General features: G+C 35.3%; 1 protein-coding gene across 10 annotated transcripts in view; it reads left to right on the forward strand.

The window, feature by feature from the left end:
- LOC141404370 (prostatic acid phosphatase) overlaps nt 1-19,614 on the forward strand; it is a 44,091-nt gene that overhangs the window by 20,763 nt on the left and 3,714 nt on the right. For all 10 annotated transcript variants that reach the window (XM_073987917.1, XM_073987918.1, XM_073987919.1 and 7 more), the window contains one exon: nt 17,811-17,909. In XM_073987917.1, coding sequence (XP_073844018.1) covers nt 17,811-17,909 — 99 coding nt within the window. The remainder of the gene's footprint in view (nt 1-17,810; nt 17,910-19,614) is intronic.

Below are 19,614 nucleotides of genomic sequence, written 5' to 3' on the forward strand. Positions count from 1 at the left end.
ATGGTCAGTACAGTACCAGTGTGAAACATATGTCATTTTATTAAAAAATAAAAAATATTTTTTTCAACATTTGCTTTTGTTATTTTATTTAGGAATTTATAATTTTTCGATTTTTGAAATGGTTCAGCAATTATTGTACCAACATTAGTGGGTATTACTGAATGATGTTTTTTTGTGCCCGCGATAAACCTTATTTCCGATTCAAATCCTCTTTCGTATTTAAATCATCTTCTGAAGAAAATAGCACGTTAATATTTGGTAGATTATTTGGATCGTCCAAGTCATACAATTCCCGAGCTTTAGTTATTTGATCATCAATTTAGTTAGTTTATTGTTCGTCTGGTACAATAATTGTTGAACCATTTTCAAAATCAAAAAAAAAAAAAAAAAAAAAAAAAAATACACAGTTTTTACTATGTTCAATATAAACTCCTAAATAAAAAAACAAAACAAATGTTAATAAAAAATAATTAAAAAAAAATAATTTACAGTGTTTTATTTATAATTACACAGAAATCCAAAAAATAATTCTTCTTCAGGATGGAATCTCTCAAATAAAATGCTTGCATTTACATTACAAATGGCGACCATATTAAACGGCAAGCGTTTTATTTGAGAGATTCCATCCTGAAGAAGAATTATTTTTTAGCTTTTAGTGTAATTATAAATAAAACACTGTAAATTAATTTTTTTAATTAGAAACATTGTGGCGTTTTTTATTGGGATAGCGTTTGCAATTTTGTTTTTTCAAAATAGTCTGGCTTAATCCCATTGTTGTTGTTTTAATATTTTAAAACAACTAGTTTATTAGTGGAAAAGATTTGGCATTGTTCACCAGAGGGTAAGGCAGGGAATACTATAGTTTCGATCCACGCCACTGGATCTCATCAGTTCCCTTGTTTCTTGTTTGTGGATATTCTCCACCAAAGTTATTTTTCAATAACTTCTTCAACAAGAAACTTTTTATACCCAAACATCAATCGTCAGCACGAAATATAAAGGTAAGCAAAGAAAAAAGTTCAATGAGAAGTTTTTCCTTGGCAACCTCACACAACTCCGACGAAAGTGTCTGCGAAAACAATTCAAACCTCTTCCACTAGTATGTGTCGTCGAATTTCGACGAATGCACACACCAAAATTTGGTTGGTCTGCTTTACAGCAAAAACTTCTCATTGAACTTTTTTCTTTGCTTACCTTTATGTTTGGGTATAAAAAGTTTCTTGTTGAAGAAGTTATTGAAAAATAACTTCGGTGGAGAATATCCACAAACAAGAGACAAGGGAATTGATGAGATCCAGTGGCGTGGATCGAAACTACAGTATTCCCTGCCTTACCCCCTGGCGAACAATGCCAAATCTTTTCCACTAATAAACCAGTTGTTTTAAAATATTACAACAACAACAATGGGATTAAGCCATACTATTTTGAAAAAACAAAATTTTTTTAATTATTTTTTATTTTTAAATTTTTAGTAAATAATTTTTTTTTACCACTGAGGACCCCAAATGCCGAATTACAGTCCATTTGAGCAGAAAATGTAGATTAAAATACTTGAAATGGGTGGTACCGTTATATGGAGGCTATACTAAACCTTGCCCTACGTCCACAGTTTTTAATGGGGAAGTTCCTGAACCATTGAGAACTCCAAATGCCAAGTTACAGCAAATTCGGTCTAAAAATGAAGACAAAATCCTCAAAATATGGGGGCTATAGGAAAAAATGGACCCATATTGGTTTTGGTTTCATATTCATGTAGTGTCATCTAAATCTGAAAAATGTGCATAGTTTTAGTTCGATTGGTCAACTGCAACCGTGTTAAAAAGCAGTTACCAGATTTGAAAAGGGGTTTAGGTTAGACACCGTAAAAACACTGTAAGAATGCACCGATATTGATTTTGATTTCATATTCATGTATTGTCATCCAAATCTGAAAAGTGTGCAAAGTTTAAGTACGATTGGTCAACTGCAACTGCGTGAAAAATGAGTCACCAAATTTGAAAAGCAAAATACCGGATATCGGGTGTACCGTTATATGGGGGCTATAGGAAACAATGGACCTATATTTGTTTTGGTTTCATATTCATGTATTGTCATCTAAATCTGAAAATTGTGCAAAGTTTTAGTTGGATTGGTCAACTGCAACCGTGTTAAAAATCAGTTATCAGATTTGAAAAGCAAATTAGATAAAACACTGTAAAACAGTGTAAAAATGGACCATTATTGGTTTTGATTTCATATTCCTGTATTGTCATCCAAATTTGAAAAGTGTGCAAAGTTTTAAATCGATTGATCAACTGCAACCGTGTTAAAAATGAGTTACCAGATTTGAACTAAACACACACTAAAGTAAGTTAAATAAAACACTGTAAAAATTATTTTTTATATAAAATAACTAATGTCTCCAACGTCTATTCTTTGAAAATCAGAAAAGTACTGAAATTTTCAAACTATCACATTTTAGATTGCTTATCCCCTTCTGCTACATCTTTAAATTTTCGTGGAATTCCAGGTTTCCTTTGGGAATACACCTAATACAAACAAATATTCCCAATAACAATGCAATTTGCCATATCTCTGATATTTAACCGTAAAATTTTCGACCGATGAACACAGCTCCGACTTTCATAAAAAATACAAATGTTAAATAAAAATGGTTAAAGAGAAAATAACAAGTTTATTAAGGTTTTATCGTCGTCAAAAAATTGGAATTTGTACAATACATATGATTTAGGTATTTCGAAAATAATTTATTGTGGGTATACTTTGTTATATCAAGAATATATTCTACCCAAATAATTTACATGCTAAAAATAATTACAAATGCCAAAATTATTCAAATTCATTTATACCCCAGAAGGGGCATTTGCCTTTATCAAAATTAATATTTCATAAAACGAAAAGGTGGAAAAGCCACCCATATGGATCAAACATTAAATTTCTATATTTTTCATACAAAAGCCACTAAATGATATTAGATCATCATCCAAAACTCTTAAGATATAAGTTTTGGTCCATTTAATCCATTTAACCCGCTAAATATTTTACGATAATTACCAATAAAAATAGGTGTATATTCCTGTCTAAACCCGAATTCCATACAAATTTTCGTGGCGATCGGTCCATAATTGCGGTCTGGAGTTTGATTAAATTTGATTACAGACGGACGGACACACATGTCTTTATCTCTCTATCTCCTCGAGTTATGAAGAATATACCAAAAGAGGAGACTACTAGTACTAGTATTTTACGGTGTTACATGAATTCTTGCAAAAACCAAACTTACATTGTGGTCTAGGGTATAACGATTTTCCAACTGTAGTATTCCATGCCTTACACTTGGCGAACAATGCCAATTTTTTCCTGCTAATAAATTAGTTGTTTTAAAAAAATATTTAAACAATGTTCTAATGTTCCAATTTTAAATATATTTCTGACCCACTTTGGTTATAATTATTTTTTAAATACTGATAACAACCACCAGTTGATGATTCCATTCTAATGTCATCGCATTTCATGCTTACACTTTAAAACACTAAAATTTAATTTCTTGCAATTGTTTTTGAATATGAGAAAAATTGTTAAATTTTAACACTATGCAACTCGAAAAGTAAACATTAATTAATTTAATTTAATTGACATATAATTGTAGGCCTTCAGGCCATTTGATATACATAAATTACAGTATGCCACAAAAATTGGCTTAACCTAAATAAGGATATACTACTCTCCGAATATTCTATTAAATATTAACAGATTAAAATAAATTAACTATGGACAATATTAGTTATATGATTCATAAATTAAGTGCACTTTAAAAACATAGCAGAAAAAATAAATAACAGTCATCAAAAACTGTCAAATTGTTCAATCTAGGAGAAAATAAAGGATTTTAGCTAAAAGGCATTTATTGAAATTGGCAAAGCAAACTCCTAGAATGCGCTGAATACGAAAAACTTAAATTTCTCAAATCAGGAGGCCAAGAATTATATAAACGAGCTAGCCTAACCTGAAATGACGCGTTCATTAAATGAACTATACATGGTATACGCAATTGAGTACTCCTCGTTGAATGGGAAAACTCAAAAGCTCGTATAACAAATTGCGGATACTGAGAAATCACTACGTTATACAGAAGCAAAAACAATCGACAATTTGTAAACGAAGAAAAAGGAGCAACCAACTAATTTGAGCACATACTCGGAAATGTGGCTTCAGCGTGACCGCTGGAAAATTTCAAAGAGTATCACAAAAAGTATCATTTCTGAAAAAAGTGTCATATGTATTTCGAAAAAGTGACACAAAAAGTAGCACAATTTTTTTCTTATTATTAAACACTGAAACAAAATAAAAGCTTAACAGAAATAATTCGTATATAAGTAGTAATATGTTATATATTAAAACATACATTATATCACATTTTCTTTGTACTTCTAAAAGCTAATAATCTAAAAATAATATTGAATCACATTTATTAATAATTGCTTGCAAAACGTTGGGTATTTCCCTTCTAATATATAAGTCACACAACTATACTAAAGCCCGTTATTATAGCCTTTCTGTAGTTAAATGTTGGCCGGTATCGGCCAAGGAAAATTTGACAACAAATTCAAATCAACCAATCACATTTGAGTAAACTTAAAGTATATTAGATTTTTGGCTCGATATAGCCATGTTTTCACATAATATTAATTGCCCTGTTCCTTTACGTGCAAGAATCTTCAAGTTTTACCACTTTTACTCGTTTTTCCTTACTTTTGCCACTTTTACCAAATTTTTCCACGCCTTCATATAGCCCCCATAAAACGGTTCCTCCCGATTTTAGTTATTTTGAAGGTTGTGGCGACAGCAACCCACCGAAATGGTTGAAATTTGGTATTTAGTCTTTGTTGGAGGTAAAAGCTTTTCTGGCTATAACAATACGATGACTTATGCAGACAATTCTCTGCAGAAGTTTTGTACATTCTCAACGAAGACTTTATACTTCATTTCACCCATTTCTGTATGATAATGTGGCTAAAACATTCAAAATAACGAAAGACGGGTGGTACCGTTCTCTGAAGGCTTTATCAAAACGTCACCCTATACCGACACATTTCTGGGAGAAATGACAAATTTCAGCCATCTCGGTGATATAATGTAGCTAAAACCTTCAAAATACTGAAACTCGAGAGGTACCGTGACACATTTTTGGGGGGAAAGTTTGGTAGCACCTCAGAATAAGGCCAAAACCCCTTTAACAAGGGCATGTCGCACTGAATAACTAGTTATTCTATGACCACTAGAATAACTAGTTATTTTATGGCCACTGAAAGTAGAAAAATGAGCTAAAAAACATATTAGCCTTTTTGTAGAAAATTTACTGATGTTACGGTGTATTGCAACTCGCAAGCAGTATATCAGAACTTTCAAATGCATTTCGGGAAAATAAACTGTTTTACCCGGATTCACCGATGGGTTTCTCAAAATAATAATTTGAGAGGAAACTGTTGTTGTTTTTATTTAAAATGGTAGGAAAAATTAGTGGCTTTATAACACAATCTAGAGCTCAATGTTCAAAGAAGAAGATGAAGAATACACTTCAAAGACAAGATTATTATATATGATTTTTTAATATATACACTACATCTACCTCAAACGGATGCTGACATTTTGAAGACTGAAAAATTGTGTTTTTGGAATTTTTGCTCTAATCGGGAAATCCAGCTGGGGATTTATCTAAATGCTTAGTATGTGATAGTAGTACTCGTGATTACGCTTTTTTGCATGTATAACTCGAGAGTGTAACCTTCATAGGATTAGAACAATCCACTCTCAAAGTAGACATGTTTTTAGTCCCATTTGAGCACCGAGTTGGTTGTAATTTGGTATTTTGTGTTCCTAGAGGCTAAAAACAATTTGACCAAATATTATGTATTTAGGTCCACGTTTTGGTATAGCCCTCATATAACGCCCCGTATAAAGTTCGCGTCATTTTAATGAATATTGAAGGTATTAGGCCCATTTGACCACTGAATTGGTTTCAATTTGGTATTTTGTGTTTTCAGAGCCTAAAAGAAATTTCCACCAAAAATTGTTTATCTAGGTTGACGTTTTGATACAGCCCCCATGGAACGGTACCACCCGATTTTCGGTATTTTCAAGGTTTTAGCCACATTATCTAACGAAAATGACTAAAATTTAGTATGTAGTCTTCATTGGTGATATGAAACACTTTTGCGGGGAATTGTCGGTATAGGTCCACGTTTTGGTCGGTATAGGTCCGATTTTCGGTATTTTAACGGTTTCAGCCTTATTTTCTTACCGAAATGGTTGAAATTTGGTATTTGGTCTTCTTTGGGGCTACAAAAATTCCCATAGAAATTTGTCAGTGTAAGTTTTTGATAAAGCCCTCATAGAATTGTACCTTCTGATTTTCTGTATTTTTACGTTTTACATTTTGAGACCAAATTGGGGTCCTTAGGGGCCAAAAAACGTAATCGAAACGTTAAATTTGTAAAATGTATGATATATCAATGACACTATACTAAAAATAAAAAAAAAAAACTCAAAAAAAATATATATATTTTTTTTTATTTTCATTTGTTAATGTTTGTGGATGTTTGGGGGAAGGGCGGTTAGGGCCAAAGCAAGGATCTATGCTTTAAATTGTTTTATTAAAAAATGTTCTATTTAACGAATACAAATTTTCAAGTAAATTAAACTCGGTTGGCAATAATTATCTAACACCTTCAAAATATCTGATATAGGGGACCCCACATATTGGAGCTATAGTAAAACGAGTACCTACGTTGCTAATATTTCGCATAGCGGGTTTCTACCTAATAAAAAAACGAGAAAATGCGAAAATACAAAGAAATAGGTTGGTAAATGTGCTTGGAGCCTTTAAAATATGTCATATCGGCCAGTAACGCTCAAAGGGGACTATACCAAAAACGCGAAAAGATATTGGCCATATTTTTTACAGATGTTCACCATCCACTGAAACCCCAGTATACCAAAATCGGTTGGAAAATGAACCTAATAAGTAAAAACTCGTCGCCACCGATACGTGGGGCTATAAGAAATCGCGGTTCTTTGTGGCCCATATTTGTCCACATACTACACACAAATATAAGAAACGTTTTTGAAAAATTTTAGTAACTTACGTCGTTTACATTAGAAGTTATGAGTTAAGTTCCACTAAAGTGCCAATATTTCGCACTGTGCGGCTGTGAGTGTTGAACACACAACCCACGGATTTGTAGTCGGACACACACGCTCTGTGCCACCGTAATCATAACTTAGTAAAGAGTAATATTAGTAGTTATTTTTGTTTACATTACTTTGTAATGGGTTACATAAAGACTAACATATCCGAACTTTTGCTGGGAGAGGTAGAGAAGTAGGGTATCACATGGTCGGCCATGTTCGAAACATAAATGTAGTAAACGGAGAATTATTCGTTCTGTCAAGGTTGAAAAGGTTCCATATTGTTCGATCAAAGTATTTCCCTGTAGAATCAATGTTTAAGTTTGTGGCGGTATTTTTCGGAATTTTCGTGCCCGTTATCTCGGTCACTTCCCATAACGACAACAGCATTGTCATTGGGGACTACATACGGTAAACATTTCTAAATGATGAATGCAATGCTATTCTCATGAAAATTTTTGTTTTTAAGAATTCGACGTAATCTTTTCATTGGTGAATACTACATATGGGTATAGTAGGGTGACCCATTTTTTTGGAACTGCTACCTCCTACATTTTATCCATTTGATTCAAAAATTTTATATATGAAATTTTATGGCGATCGGTTAACGTTAACTCGTGTGAACTGAACAATTTTTGTTCTTCTCTAAAGACTGCAATTATGGTCCAATCGATGAAAATCTTTAGCAGTACATTGGCTAAAAGACGAATCGTACAAAAACTCCTGAAAAAAGGATTTTGATTTTTTGGGTCGCCCTAATATTCTCAAAATAACTATGATAGATTACATGCTTACGATTACATTATAAAGAGCCAAAAATAATTAGATAGAATTTTGTATTTCTGTTGCAAAACCACTTCCTTATGCGTCCAGCTGATATTTGTCGTTAATATTTTACAATTATTTATTTTATTATTCTTTAAATGTTATTTCAACTATGAACATTTAATCAATGTTTATTTGCTTTGCTTTATTGTTTATTTACTTTTCTCATTGCGACCATTGACCCCTAAAAATTCTGTCAAACTTATATACAACAAACTAATTTCAAAACGAAAACAAGAAAACATAAATCTAACTTTTTTATACACTCGAAAAATTATATTCGTAAAACAGTGTTCTCTGTGAAGTGTCAAATTCCACATGTTTTGTCATTTTGATTTGATACTAAAATTTTTTCGAACTTATATTAGTTTTGAGATTTCGTTTGTAGTACTTGGAAATACAGGTCTATGAAAATAAGGGACATCATGTGTTTCCAGGGACCGGATTATTTTTCTATGAAAATTTGAAGTGAATTGTTTTTCATTTCACAGGAACACTATTGAGCCTCATGTTTTGTATAGCCCCCATTTAATAGATCTATACAATTTAAGGCTTTGATCACGTGGTATGAGTTGGCAGCAATTTGACATTTGTGGTCGCCATTGCGAAGAGCAGTTGTCGTTGTTGTTCCCGTAAGAGTATATTTTATGTTTGTTTTCCTGCTTAATCTGGCTCTGGGTCTATTTCCAGAAAAGTGACTGCTTCGATGGTTTGTAGACACAAAGCTACTGGAGTTAGTTGAGTAGGTTCGAAAGGGCAGTCGAAAAGGTGCATTGGTGAGTCGTGCGGGCCTGTGCCGCATGCTGGGCAAATGTTTTGCACGCTGTCGTCGTGAACCAAAACTACACTGGTTTGGCTTGGCAGCTGACGCCCATCAAGTGCAATAGATGGGGGATGTTCCCCGTGTACCGCATCCACACGATATGTGTTTATGCCATCTGCGACTGCATATGTGTGAATGCTATTTAAACATGTTGGAACAAATCACGAAGATCCCCCTGACATGCCTGGGATTTGAATATTTTCACGTTGCACTTAAATTCGCGGATCCCACACATATAATTGATTATCCAACGTTTTAAACTTGGCCGGTGGATAGTCTGCTGGATGTCCTCAAACAGCGGGAAGTGCTTGACAGTATCAAAGGGTTTTCACAAGTCGAGCGCCACCATCACTGTTCTATCACACGGCGTGCTTTGGTTGTGTCCTCGACTTATATGTGTGGAGATGGCGTGCTACGCTGTTGTCGTGCTGCTTACGGAACCCATGCTTATGATCGGCAACGGGATAGCTATTTTTGACGCTGTGGAGTCAAAAGCGAAATCGGTCTGTACGATTCATCTTTGCTGGCATTATTGTCTGGCTTCAGTAGCGGACCAACCTGCCCATTTTTCAGATTTCGGGACAGGATGAGTTAGTGAGATTCTTGACTCCCGGCTCATCCAGTTGTTTCAGCATTACCATGGAAACTCAATCAGGGCCCAATGCTTTGAATGATTTAGCGTGTCTGATAACATTCGCAACATCATCCATTGCAAATTGTGGTGGTTCATTCTCGATCTGTTGCGACTTAAAACTCTTTTCTCCGCCCTGTTACTCCCGGGGTGCTCGAAAAAATGTCGGGTAAACTAACTTGCACACCTCTTCGGATTAGTCAGGGTAAAGTCGCCAAACGTGACTGAGGTCCTATTTACCATCTTTTCATGGTTCGAAAGTGACTTAAACGTTGCCCAAAATTCACTTATGCCTGCTCCAATGTCGCAACACTTCGTATTATTTACTCACTTTTTCCGCTTATGTTTACCGACTAACCCGTTAACTTCCAGTGTCAGGTTCCTGACTCTGCGGTAAGCTCATCACGCTCATTTGCTAATCCCGTCGGGTATTCGACCAGCAGGTAAATGGCGAGCGGTTGCAGCAGGGATGATATATCGGAACGTCCCTTCTTCTACTCCAACATCAGAAGGTCTGAGTAGACTTCTGTAGCGGTGATTAGTGAACTCTGTGAACTTCCCACGATTGATAAAAGTGCTTCGTTCAGAGGTGATGAAATTGGGCGGTCTACTGATTGGGAGAGTTATGGGGAGATGGTCTGACCCAAGAGAAACGACGGATTGATAGGTTACGTCATTTGTCAGACCAGGTGTCACGAAGGCTATATCTGGCGAACTGTGGCACTCACCGCTAATTCAGGTAGCGGTGTCCTCATTGACCATGCAAAATGTAGAGCTATCAGTCTGCTCAGATTGTTTCCGAGGACCGAATGCTACAACTTATGATGAGCATCAAAGTCCCCCAAGACCAGACTGTTATGACCCTCAAAGCGGCTAATATTGGGCCTATAACCTGGATTACAGCTATTTATCGACGGTATGTATGTTAAGTTAATCTACCTTGACTGTTCCACACCTGAATGTTACCCTTATACATTTCATGTACGGGTCATTAAAACCAAGCTTAAGCGAGAAAGGTCTATATTAAAAGACTGGTGCAATAGGAAAGCTATTCCCCTGAGATGCATCCACTCCCGACATCTATTGCATCTCACCAAAGTTTGAGTGTGGTGACAAACTGATGTGACAAACTGAGCACATCCATATTGACCCTGGGATTTCCTCATTCCCGGCAGGGACCAAAAGAATCCGGAGCATAGGTTCCGGCATATGCTGCTACCAACACAGAAAAATTATACAAATACAAACATGTGTGCACTGAGGTTGCAGCTGCTGGCCGGAACACGTGTATTGTGTGGTTTTAGGTCAATCCGGTATGATAGAACCCATAGGATTAAAGTGGAGTAGTTGATAGCCGCCGGCAAGAGATTGCAAATACTCCTTTAGCCTAGCCCCTTATAGTCGAGTTATTCTGTTGATACTTATTGGTAGTTGATCCCCATTAACAATAAAATCCACAAAAACCTACGGTGTGTTCGACTGTACGGGTTTTGAAACAAGAAATATTTTCTTTATGTTTAAATAAGGATGACTACACTCTACACATATAGTCAGGTCAAGGAAATATTTTATCTACAATTATCAAACAAAATCACATATCTTACTTAAAATAATAAAGCCTTTTTTATCAATGATTCGTATCAATTACAATTTAAATCCAATTGTGTTCCATTTCAAATTGATGATAAGACATTAAAGGTAAACGCGAAAACAAAAAATACTAATTAAATAAACATTGATTTCATTTGCATAGATTTCTAATCAAAGTGACAAAGAATTGAAACTTGTCGCAACGATACGCTTCTAATTTAGTAAATATGCAAATTGTTTTCATTTTTTCTAATTTTTACGCGACCCAAACAAAGTGCAGGCTAGAGTTTAATTATGCTGAACGTTATCAAATGTAAAATAAATTATTTTAATTTCTACCATATCTGATTGTCCACATGTATGTATGTACGGTATGTCTGCTTGTGTGCCTATAAAATATTTCTGTTGTCGTTGGGTGGTGGCAAAAAAATTAATATTCATTTGAATAACAATTTTGAAAACATTTATAAAAGCAACAGAGTGAGTATTGAAATTAGAACTGTTGATATTGTGGTAGGCCTCATCAAATAATTGGTTTTGTCGTCTCAGTAGTGAGTGAGTGAGTTGGTGGGTGCAAGCGGTTTTAAATTACATACATACATACCCAAAAAGGGGGTAATTTATACAGAAAGTCTCGTGCCAACTTATACATTATAAATAATAAGGTATTTAGTTTATAATATGTACTCATAAATATGTACAATAGGGTGTCCCACGGACACATAATAAATAATAATGTATTTAGTTTGGAATGAGTATTCATAAATACGTACATTAGGTCGTCCTACTGAGACCATGGACAAGATGGCATGGGTTGTGATTACATCTGCTGAATTATTTATGTGCAACAACTGGAACTGCAGTTCTTTTCTTCTTTAATCATTTTTTTGTTAATCAATGATTAATGCGAATTTTTCGTTTGATACCAATATTTTTATTCCAATATTATTCACACAATTAACGGAAATAGTTTAATTAATCCCAGTTAAACATCGGATTTGTCTTCAAAGAAATTCTAATAGAATTATAGGGCAGCAGGTGCCGATGGGTTATCTGCCGACTGTACGTTTTAATTATAGAATCATAAATCTCCATTCAATCGGTTATAAAATTGTATCCAGTGTATTGTGTAAAGCCTCTGATTAACTTAAATAATTTGGTTATATTAATGTTGTTTTAGACCAGGCAAATCCACCTTAAGTTTAGAAAAGGTTTGGTATTGAAAGTGGGATATATCGATCAACATTTCGGGAATGTTGAAGGTTTCAGCCACAGTACTCAACCAAAATTACTACTATTTGGTATTTTGTCTTCGTTGGGGTATAAAATATTCCGGCAGAGAATTGCTGGTGCAGGTCCACGGTTTGATACAGCCCCCATAGAACGGCACCTGTCGATTTTGGGAATTTTTAAGCTGAATAGCTGAAATTTGGTATTTATGGGTACTTTACACGATATGTTTTTTACATATGGATTGTCACTTTTTAAATACAAAATGCATATGCAAAGTGGCAACCCACATGTAAAAAACATATCGTGTAAAGTACCCACTAGACTTTATCTATATATATAAAAGAGTAGTGAGGTGAGTGACTGACTGACTGACTGATTCATCAGCGCCCAGATGAAACCGCTGAAGCTAGAAAGTTGAAATTTTGGGTGTAGGTTGCTGTTGGTGTGTAGGGGTGAGATAAGGCTGGGTTTTTGGAAATTCGACCCAGAAGTGTACGAAAAGTACTAAAAGGTACTAAATATGGTACCCTTTCTATTAGGCAAACGGTAAGAGCTAGAATTCTGAAATTTGGAATGAGGGTAACTGATGGAGAGCTAGAAAGATGTACCAACGGGTTTTTGGAAATTCGAACTATAAGTGTACGAAAAGTACAAAAGGGTACTAAATTTAGTACAATTGAGATTTGGGTGAGCAGATAGAGCAGGAACCCCGAAATTTGGAATGAAGGTCACTGATGAAGAGTAACGATGAAAGGTATTTGGAAATTCGAACTATAAGGGTACGAAAAGTACTAAATGGTACTAAATTTAGTACAATTTGGATTTGGGTGAACGGATAGAGCTGGAATCCTGAAATTTGAAATGGGAGTTACTAATGAAGAGTAACAAAGAAAGGTTTTTGGAAATTCTACCTATTAATGTACGAAAAGTACTAAATGGTACTCAATTTAGTACTATTTGGATTTAGGTGAACGGATAGAGCTGGAATCTTGAAATTTGGAATGAGGGTCACTGATGAAGAGAAGCGATGAAAGGTTTTTAGAAATTCGAACTATAAGGGTACGAAAAGTACTAAATGGTACTAAATTTAGTACAATTTAGATTTCGATGAACGGATTGTGCTGGAATCCTGAAATTTTGAGTGAGAGCCACTGATGGAGAGTAACAAAGAAAAGTTTTTGGAAATTCGAACTGTATGTGCACGAAAAGTACTAAATTTAGTACAATTTGGATTTGGGTGAATGGATAGAGGTGGAATCCTGAAATTTGAAATGAGAAACGCTGATGAAGAATAACGATGAAATGTTTTTGGAAATTCGAACTATAAGGGTACGAAAAGTACTAAATGGTACTAAATTTAGTACATTTTGGATTTCGGAAAACGGATAGAGATGGAATCCTTAAATTTGAAATGAGAGTCGCTGATGAAGAATAACGATGAAAGGTTTTTGGAAATTCGAACTATAAGGGTACGAAAAGTACTTAATGGTAGTAAATTTAGTACAATTTGGATTTGGGTGAACGGATAGAGCTGGAATACTGAAATTTGGAATAAAGGTCACCGAGAAAAGTAACAATCAAAGGTTATTGGAATGTCTACCTATTAGTGTACGAAAAGTACTGGAATCCTAAAATTGGGAATGAGGGTCACTGGTGGAGAGTAACAAAGAAAAGTTTTTGGAAATTCGTAAGTGCACGAAAAGTACTCAATTTAGTACAATTTGATTTCGGTTAACGGGTAGAGCTGGAATACTGAAATTTGGAATGAAGGTCACTGATGAAAAGTAACAATGAAAGGTTTTTGGAAAATCGACCTATTAGTTTACGAAAAGTACTAAATGGTACTAAATTTAGTACAATTTGGATTTGGGTGAACGGATTGAGCTGGAATCCTGAAGTTTGGAATGAGGGGTCACTGATGGAGATTAACAAAAGTACTAAATGGTACTAAATTTAGTACAATTTGGATTCGGGTGAACGGATAGAGCTGGAATCCTGAAATTTGGAATGAGGGTCACTGGTGGAGAGTAACAAAGAAAGGTTTTTGGAAATTCGAACTATAAGCGTACGAAAAGTACTAAATGGTACTAAATTTAGTATAATTTGGATTAAGGTGAACGGATAGAGCAGGAATTTTGGAATTTTGAATAAGGGTCACTGATGGAGAGTAACAAAGGCAAGTTTTTGGAAATTCGTACTAAAAGTGTACGAAAAGTACTAAATATAGTACAATTTGGATTTGAATTAACGAATAGTGCTGAAATTTTGAATAAGGATCACTGATAAAGAGTAAGAAAGGTGTACCAAAGGTCGAAAATTCCTAAATGGTAGTGAGTTTAGTATGATTTGGATTTGGGTGAAGATAGAGCTGGAATCGTGAAACTTGGAATTAAGGTTACTGTTAGAATGTAGAATTGAGATACTTAAAGGTACTAAATTCGATACAATTTGTATTTGCGTGAACAGCACTTATTTATACAAAAAGTACTAAATAGTAATATAATTGCTTTCAGCGGAACATATAAAGCTGGAGAAGTGAATTGCGGTCGGGATATATGTTGAGTATAAGGAAGTAAGCTTTGAAACATTAAATTATGTGTACGAAAAGTTTGGTAACATGTTGGTACCAAAACCATTTTGGTATTGTGTAAACGGTTAAAGTGAAAAATACCTACTATAGGTGAACGAAAAGTACTAAATGGTACTAAATTTGGTGTTGGGTGTAGGAACAAAGCTTGGATTATATAATTTGGACAAAAAACACGAAATGTAAAAATATTTGTTATGAAGATCACTCTGAACTTTGAGATAAATTTCGGAGTTCGGTTGGAAAATGTGCATAAAATCTTCAATATACAGTAAGTCTTCAAAATACCTCTTCTAATAAAAGTGGATTGAAGTAGACATTTTTTAAATTAAGCTTTAATATCCTCTGAGTATTCAAGGTCCAAATGTAAAGAAAATTGGACAGTATAGATTTGTTCTATTTTTAAAAAAACACTAAGTCGTGGGTATCGTTATATGGGGATATATTCCGAAAATTTTACGAACCTATTCGGGTTCTTGTCGAAACCGCTGGAGTTAGAACCTTGAATTGTGAATGTGCGTTATTGTTGTTGTGAAGGGGTGAGATAAAGTTTATTGTTTGGAAATTCGTATTGGGAGGGAATGCTGTGTAAGTGAAGGAGTAAAACCAGAAGTCACGTGTGAAATTTACAATATGAGTCGCTGTTGGTGTATGTCTGTGATATGAGGTCGTAGTTTTGGAAATCCGAAATAAAAAAAATGTAGCTGTGTAGGGGTGCGATACGGCAGATATGCTTTTTTTTTGGATTTAAAGGGATTATTAAATCGATTAAATGTTGGTATTAAAAATAGGTTTTAATACAACAGAATCGTCAGTGTTCACCACATCCACATTAAATATTGTTCATATATATTTTATGCCCTTTCCGCATACGAAGTAGCGGGCATTTGCTAGTTGTATTATAAAATATTGTATGTTTTGACCACTAGAAACTTTGAATACCAAATTATAGCTAATTCGATTAGAAAATGTATGCAAAAACTTTAAAATTCGAATAAGTTTTAACGCGGATAAGTTTTAAAAAACTCTGTAAACTAAATAAAGATTTTAGCTACATTTTCCGGCCAAATTGCCTTCAAATGGGCACTTGGAATTTCAAGAGGTCCAGAAACGTCTGCACCTATAAAATGGCACAGATAGGTCCACTTTTTGGTATAGGCCCCATATAACGGTACCTCCCGGTTATTTAAAGTTTTTAAATTTTGAGGCTTCTGAGCTAATTAGCTGAAAAACTTCTTCACTAAAAAATGACAAGATAGGTCCATGTTTGGGTATAGCCCATATATAACGATACCTCCCAATTTAAGGTATTTTGAGGCTTTTAGCTACATTATCTGGCCGAATAAGCTGAAATTTTACATTTAATGTTCCCAATGACCAAAAAACTTCTGCACTAAAAATTACCAAGATTAGTCCACGTTTTGGTATATCCCCCATATAACGGTACCTCCTGATTTCAGGTGTTTTGTGGATTTTAGTTAAATTTTTTGAATGAATTAGGTTCTCAGTGGTCCCCAAATTTCTCCACCAAAAATTTTAAATATAGGTCCATGTTTTGGAATAGCCCACATATTAGGGTACCCTTCGATCTTCGGTATTTTGCGGAATTTAGTTACAATTTTAAACCGAACTAGCTGTAATCTAGCACTTGAGGTTTTCAATGGTCACTAAACTTCTCCACAAAAAACCATTAACATTAGCCCCCATATAACTTTACCCCAATTTTCGTTATTTTGAGGATTTTAGCTGAAAGTTTTAATCGAGCTAGCTGTATTTGACATTTGAAGTTCCCAGAGATCCCGAAACTGCTTCAACAAAAACCGTCGACATAAGTCATTGTTTTGGTATGAACCACATATAGAGGTACCACCAGATTGAAGAAATTTTTAGATAGATTTTTTGACCTAATTTAGGCTTTTGGGTATTTTCATAGGATAAAATGTTTGCACCTAAGAGGAAACTAATAGTTCCATTTTAGTGAAGTATATTTATAGTGGAAAAAAACGGTTATGTAATTTTGGTTATGTGGTATGCCCCTGCCCCTGTACCCTGATTTCAGTTAAATGTCTGCTTACAGTGACTTCAAAAAATTTTCAAAAGTTCTGCTTTAAAAAATATCATACAGGGGTTCTAAGCTGTAAAAAGTCATAACCCTATTGTGCATTCCCAGACCTGCCAAAAGTCAACTTCCACCTAAGAGTATACAAACAGCATTGCTTGTGTGGATGATTACCATTACAAATATAAACTTACCACTCTTTCTACCGTCAAATCCGCTGAAATTTGTATAAAATGAAAGAAAAATGAAAGTTACCGTTCATGGTGCAATTTGAAGGCGACATCGTATATTTTCTCCTAGGCAATTTGGGTCGAGAAGAATCTAGACGATTGTTTATTGACATCTGATTGGCGTTGGACTGATTTTCGCGCGTCTGCTAGAACATTTTGAAAATAAAATGTTTATGACGGGACTATTTGACAGTTTGCTCTTTAGCTGTTTTACATTTATAAAGTATAGGAATGGAAATAGGAATAAAAATAAAGAAAAATTACAAAATCTAGCCAAAGACCTTAAACACACAACAATTGCATAAGAAACATTGCAACGTGCTCCAACAAAAGCTCCAATTTTAAAATGTTCTCCTTTCTCAATTTGAAAAATGTTTTTGCTATTTTGTGCACAGGAACGCATATTGTATTCTATTTCACATTTTCAAGTAAATATAAATAAACCCCAGATTATGATGTTTTTCTATTAACTGTAGTAAAGTAGTCATACAAACATATGTATGATTGTAAAAATATTCCATCTTTGCAACATATGATGGTTGTATGCTTGTATTATTAAAGCTGTATAAATCACTTCTACTTTTACTTCGTTTTCAAGTTGTTTTAAAATTTGTTATTTCATGTTTTTCTTTGTAAAATTACAGGTATTTCGTCATGGACCACGCACACCTGCCGACACCTATCCCAATGATCCGCATGTAAATCAAACCTTCTACCCCTATGGTTGGGGACACATAACAAATGTAAGTAAAAAAAATAAATTCAAAAACACAAAATGGAAGTAAGGATATTGTTGGAAGAGCATAAGCAACGATCACTTGATACCCTAAAGTGTTTAGAAAACATGAGAATTAACAATTATAAAAATATTGAATGTTTGCGTAACAATGGTCAATCTTAGCATTTGCCGTACTCTTTTTGTCTATGCCGGAACTAAACAAAATCGGGTATGTGATTGACGAGTATGTCGTAGCCTATGAATTGTAATGATTGCTTGGAATAAGTAGTTACATGTTCAAAACTGTACCGCTTTTAGTAATACTTCAAAGGGTTTTATCATGATGCATGGTGCGCGTTAAACTAAAACGTCACCCTTGCATCAGCAAGTACTACCACTGACACTTAATCCCACGGCGACCGGTTATTGCACCGGATTGACTCGGAGGAATCTTCGATCAGAGGTCGTCACATAAGTATGAGTTTGCGTTCGTATTTTTTCCGCATTGGGAGCGGCAATATACTCGTATCCCGGAATGTGCTGGGATAGAGAAGAACCTGTGGGACCTATTTGGCAGATCGACATCCACCATATGTCAACATCGGTGATATGTAATGGGTGTATTGAATGGGTGCACCCACTACGCTGGCCTTAGCCGATAGGACTTATGTTGCTGTTAACAACAAACACAGCATTTCACACCACATGTTGTTGTTCAGCACCCCGGAGTTGCATCGTTCCCGCAATTCAAATGCAACGGTCTTCTCAACAAAGTCGGCGAAATTGTAGACTTTATGTGTCGAGAGGACATCTTTGTCGCCGCGATCTAGGAAACAGTGATCACCTTCACCTGTAGCTTGCAACGTTACAATTGCAACAACGTTTTGCGGAAGGATCGTACAAGAAGCGGGGGAGAAGGACTTGTTTTCTTTATACAACAGTCTTTCCAGTACAGACCTATCTCGCTTGAGCTTGACTCTATCGCTTAATGTGTACATAGCGCCGATGAATTGTTGTGCTCCGCATTATATGCCCGATATTAGTTTGTTTTTGGAGAGCAACAATCGTCTTGTTCTAGGTGACTTCACGAGATTCGCCATTCCGTCCTAGGCAATGACCATAGGGGTAACGCGCTGGCCCAGCAAATTAATAGCTCTACATTTCGCACGGTGAACGAAGACGTCCCTACGAGGATATGAGGAGACTTACATGACTAGCCAGACATCACTATTGTGACATCCGGTCTGACAACCGACGTGTCTTGCCAACCCGTTATTTTCCTTGGCTTTGACCATGTTCCAATCATCGTCTACGTTAACGAAACACACGACTTTATAACCTCCGACCGCCGTACTTTTCTGTATCCCCGAAAAGCTGTTTGGCAAAAGTTCAGAGAATTTACCAATCACAGCTTCAGAGAGCTGCTCTGTCCACCAGATCCTCAGTTAGCTGAGAGAATTTACCTGCTGTTAGAACACTCGAAATCAGACCAAATTTCAGAGCAGAGGCGAAGGGACTAGCAAATAAGTGTGGTACGAATCCAAATGAGCGTCCTTCGAACCCTAAAAACCCAAGAGTTAGAGAGAAGCTATGCGGCGACAGAGGTGTATGTTAAGTTTAGCGCTACGGATTGAAAGAATATTCAAACCTGCCAGAATACCACACTGAGGACTGCGGCAGGGTGTCTCCTCAGACATAAGTGGACCATCTTAATGAGGAGATAAAAAGTT

This window comes from Musca autumnalis, unplaced genomic scaffold, assembly GCF_047663935.1.
Source record: "Musca autumnalis isolate F117 unplaced genomic scaffold, ASM4766393v1 scaffold_4, whole genome shotgun sequence".
Classification (NCBI taxonomy): Eukaryota; Metazoa; Arthropoda; class Insecta; order Diptera; family Muscidae; genus Musca; species Musca autumnalis.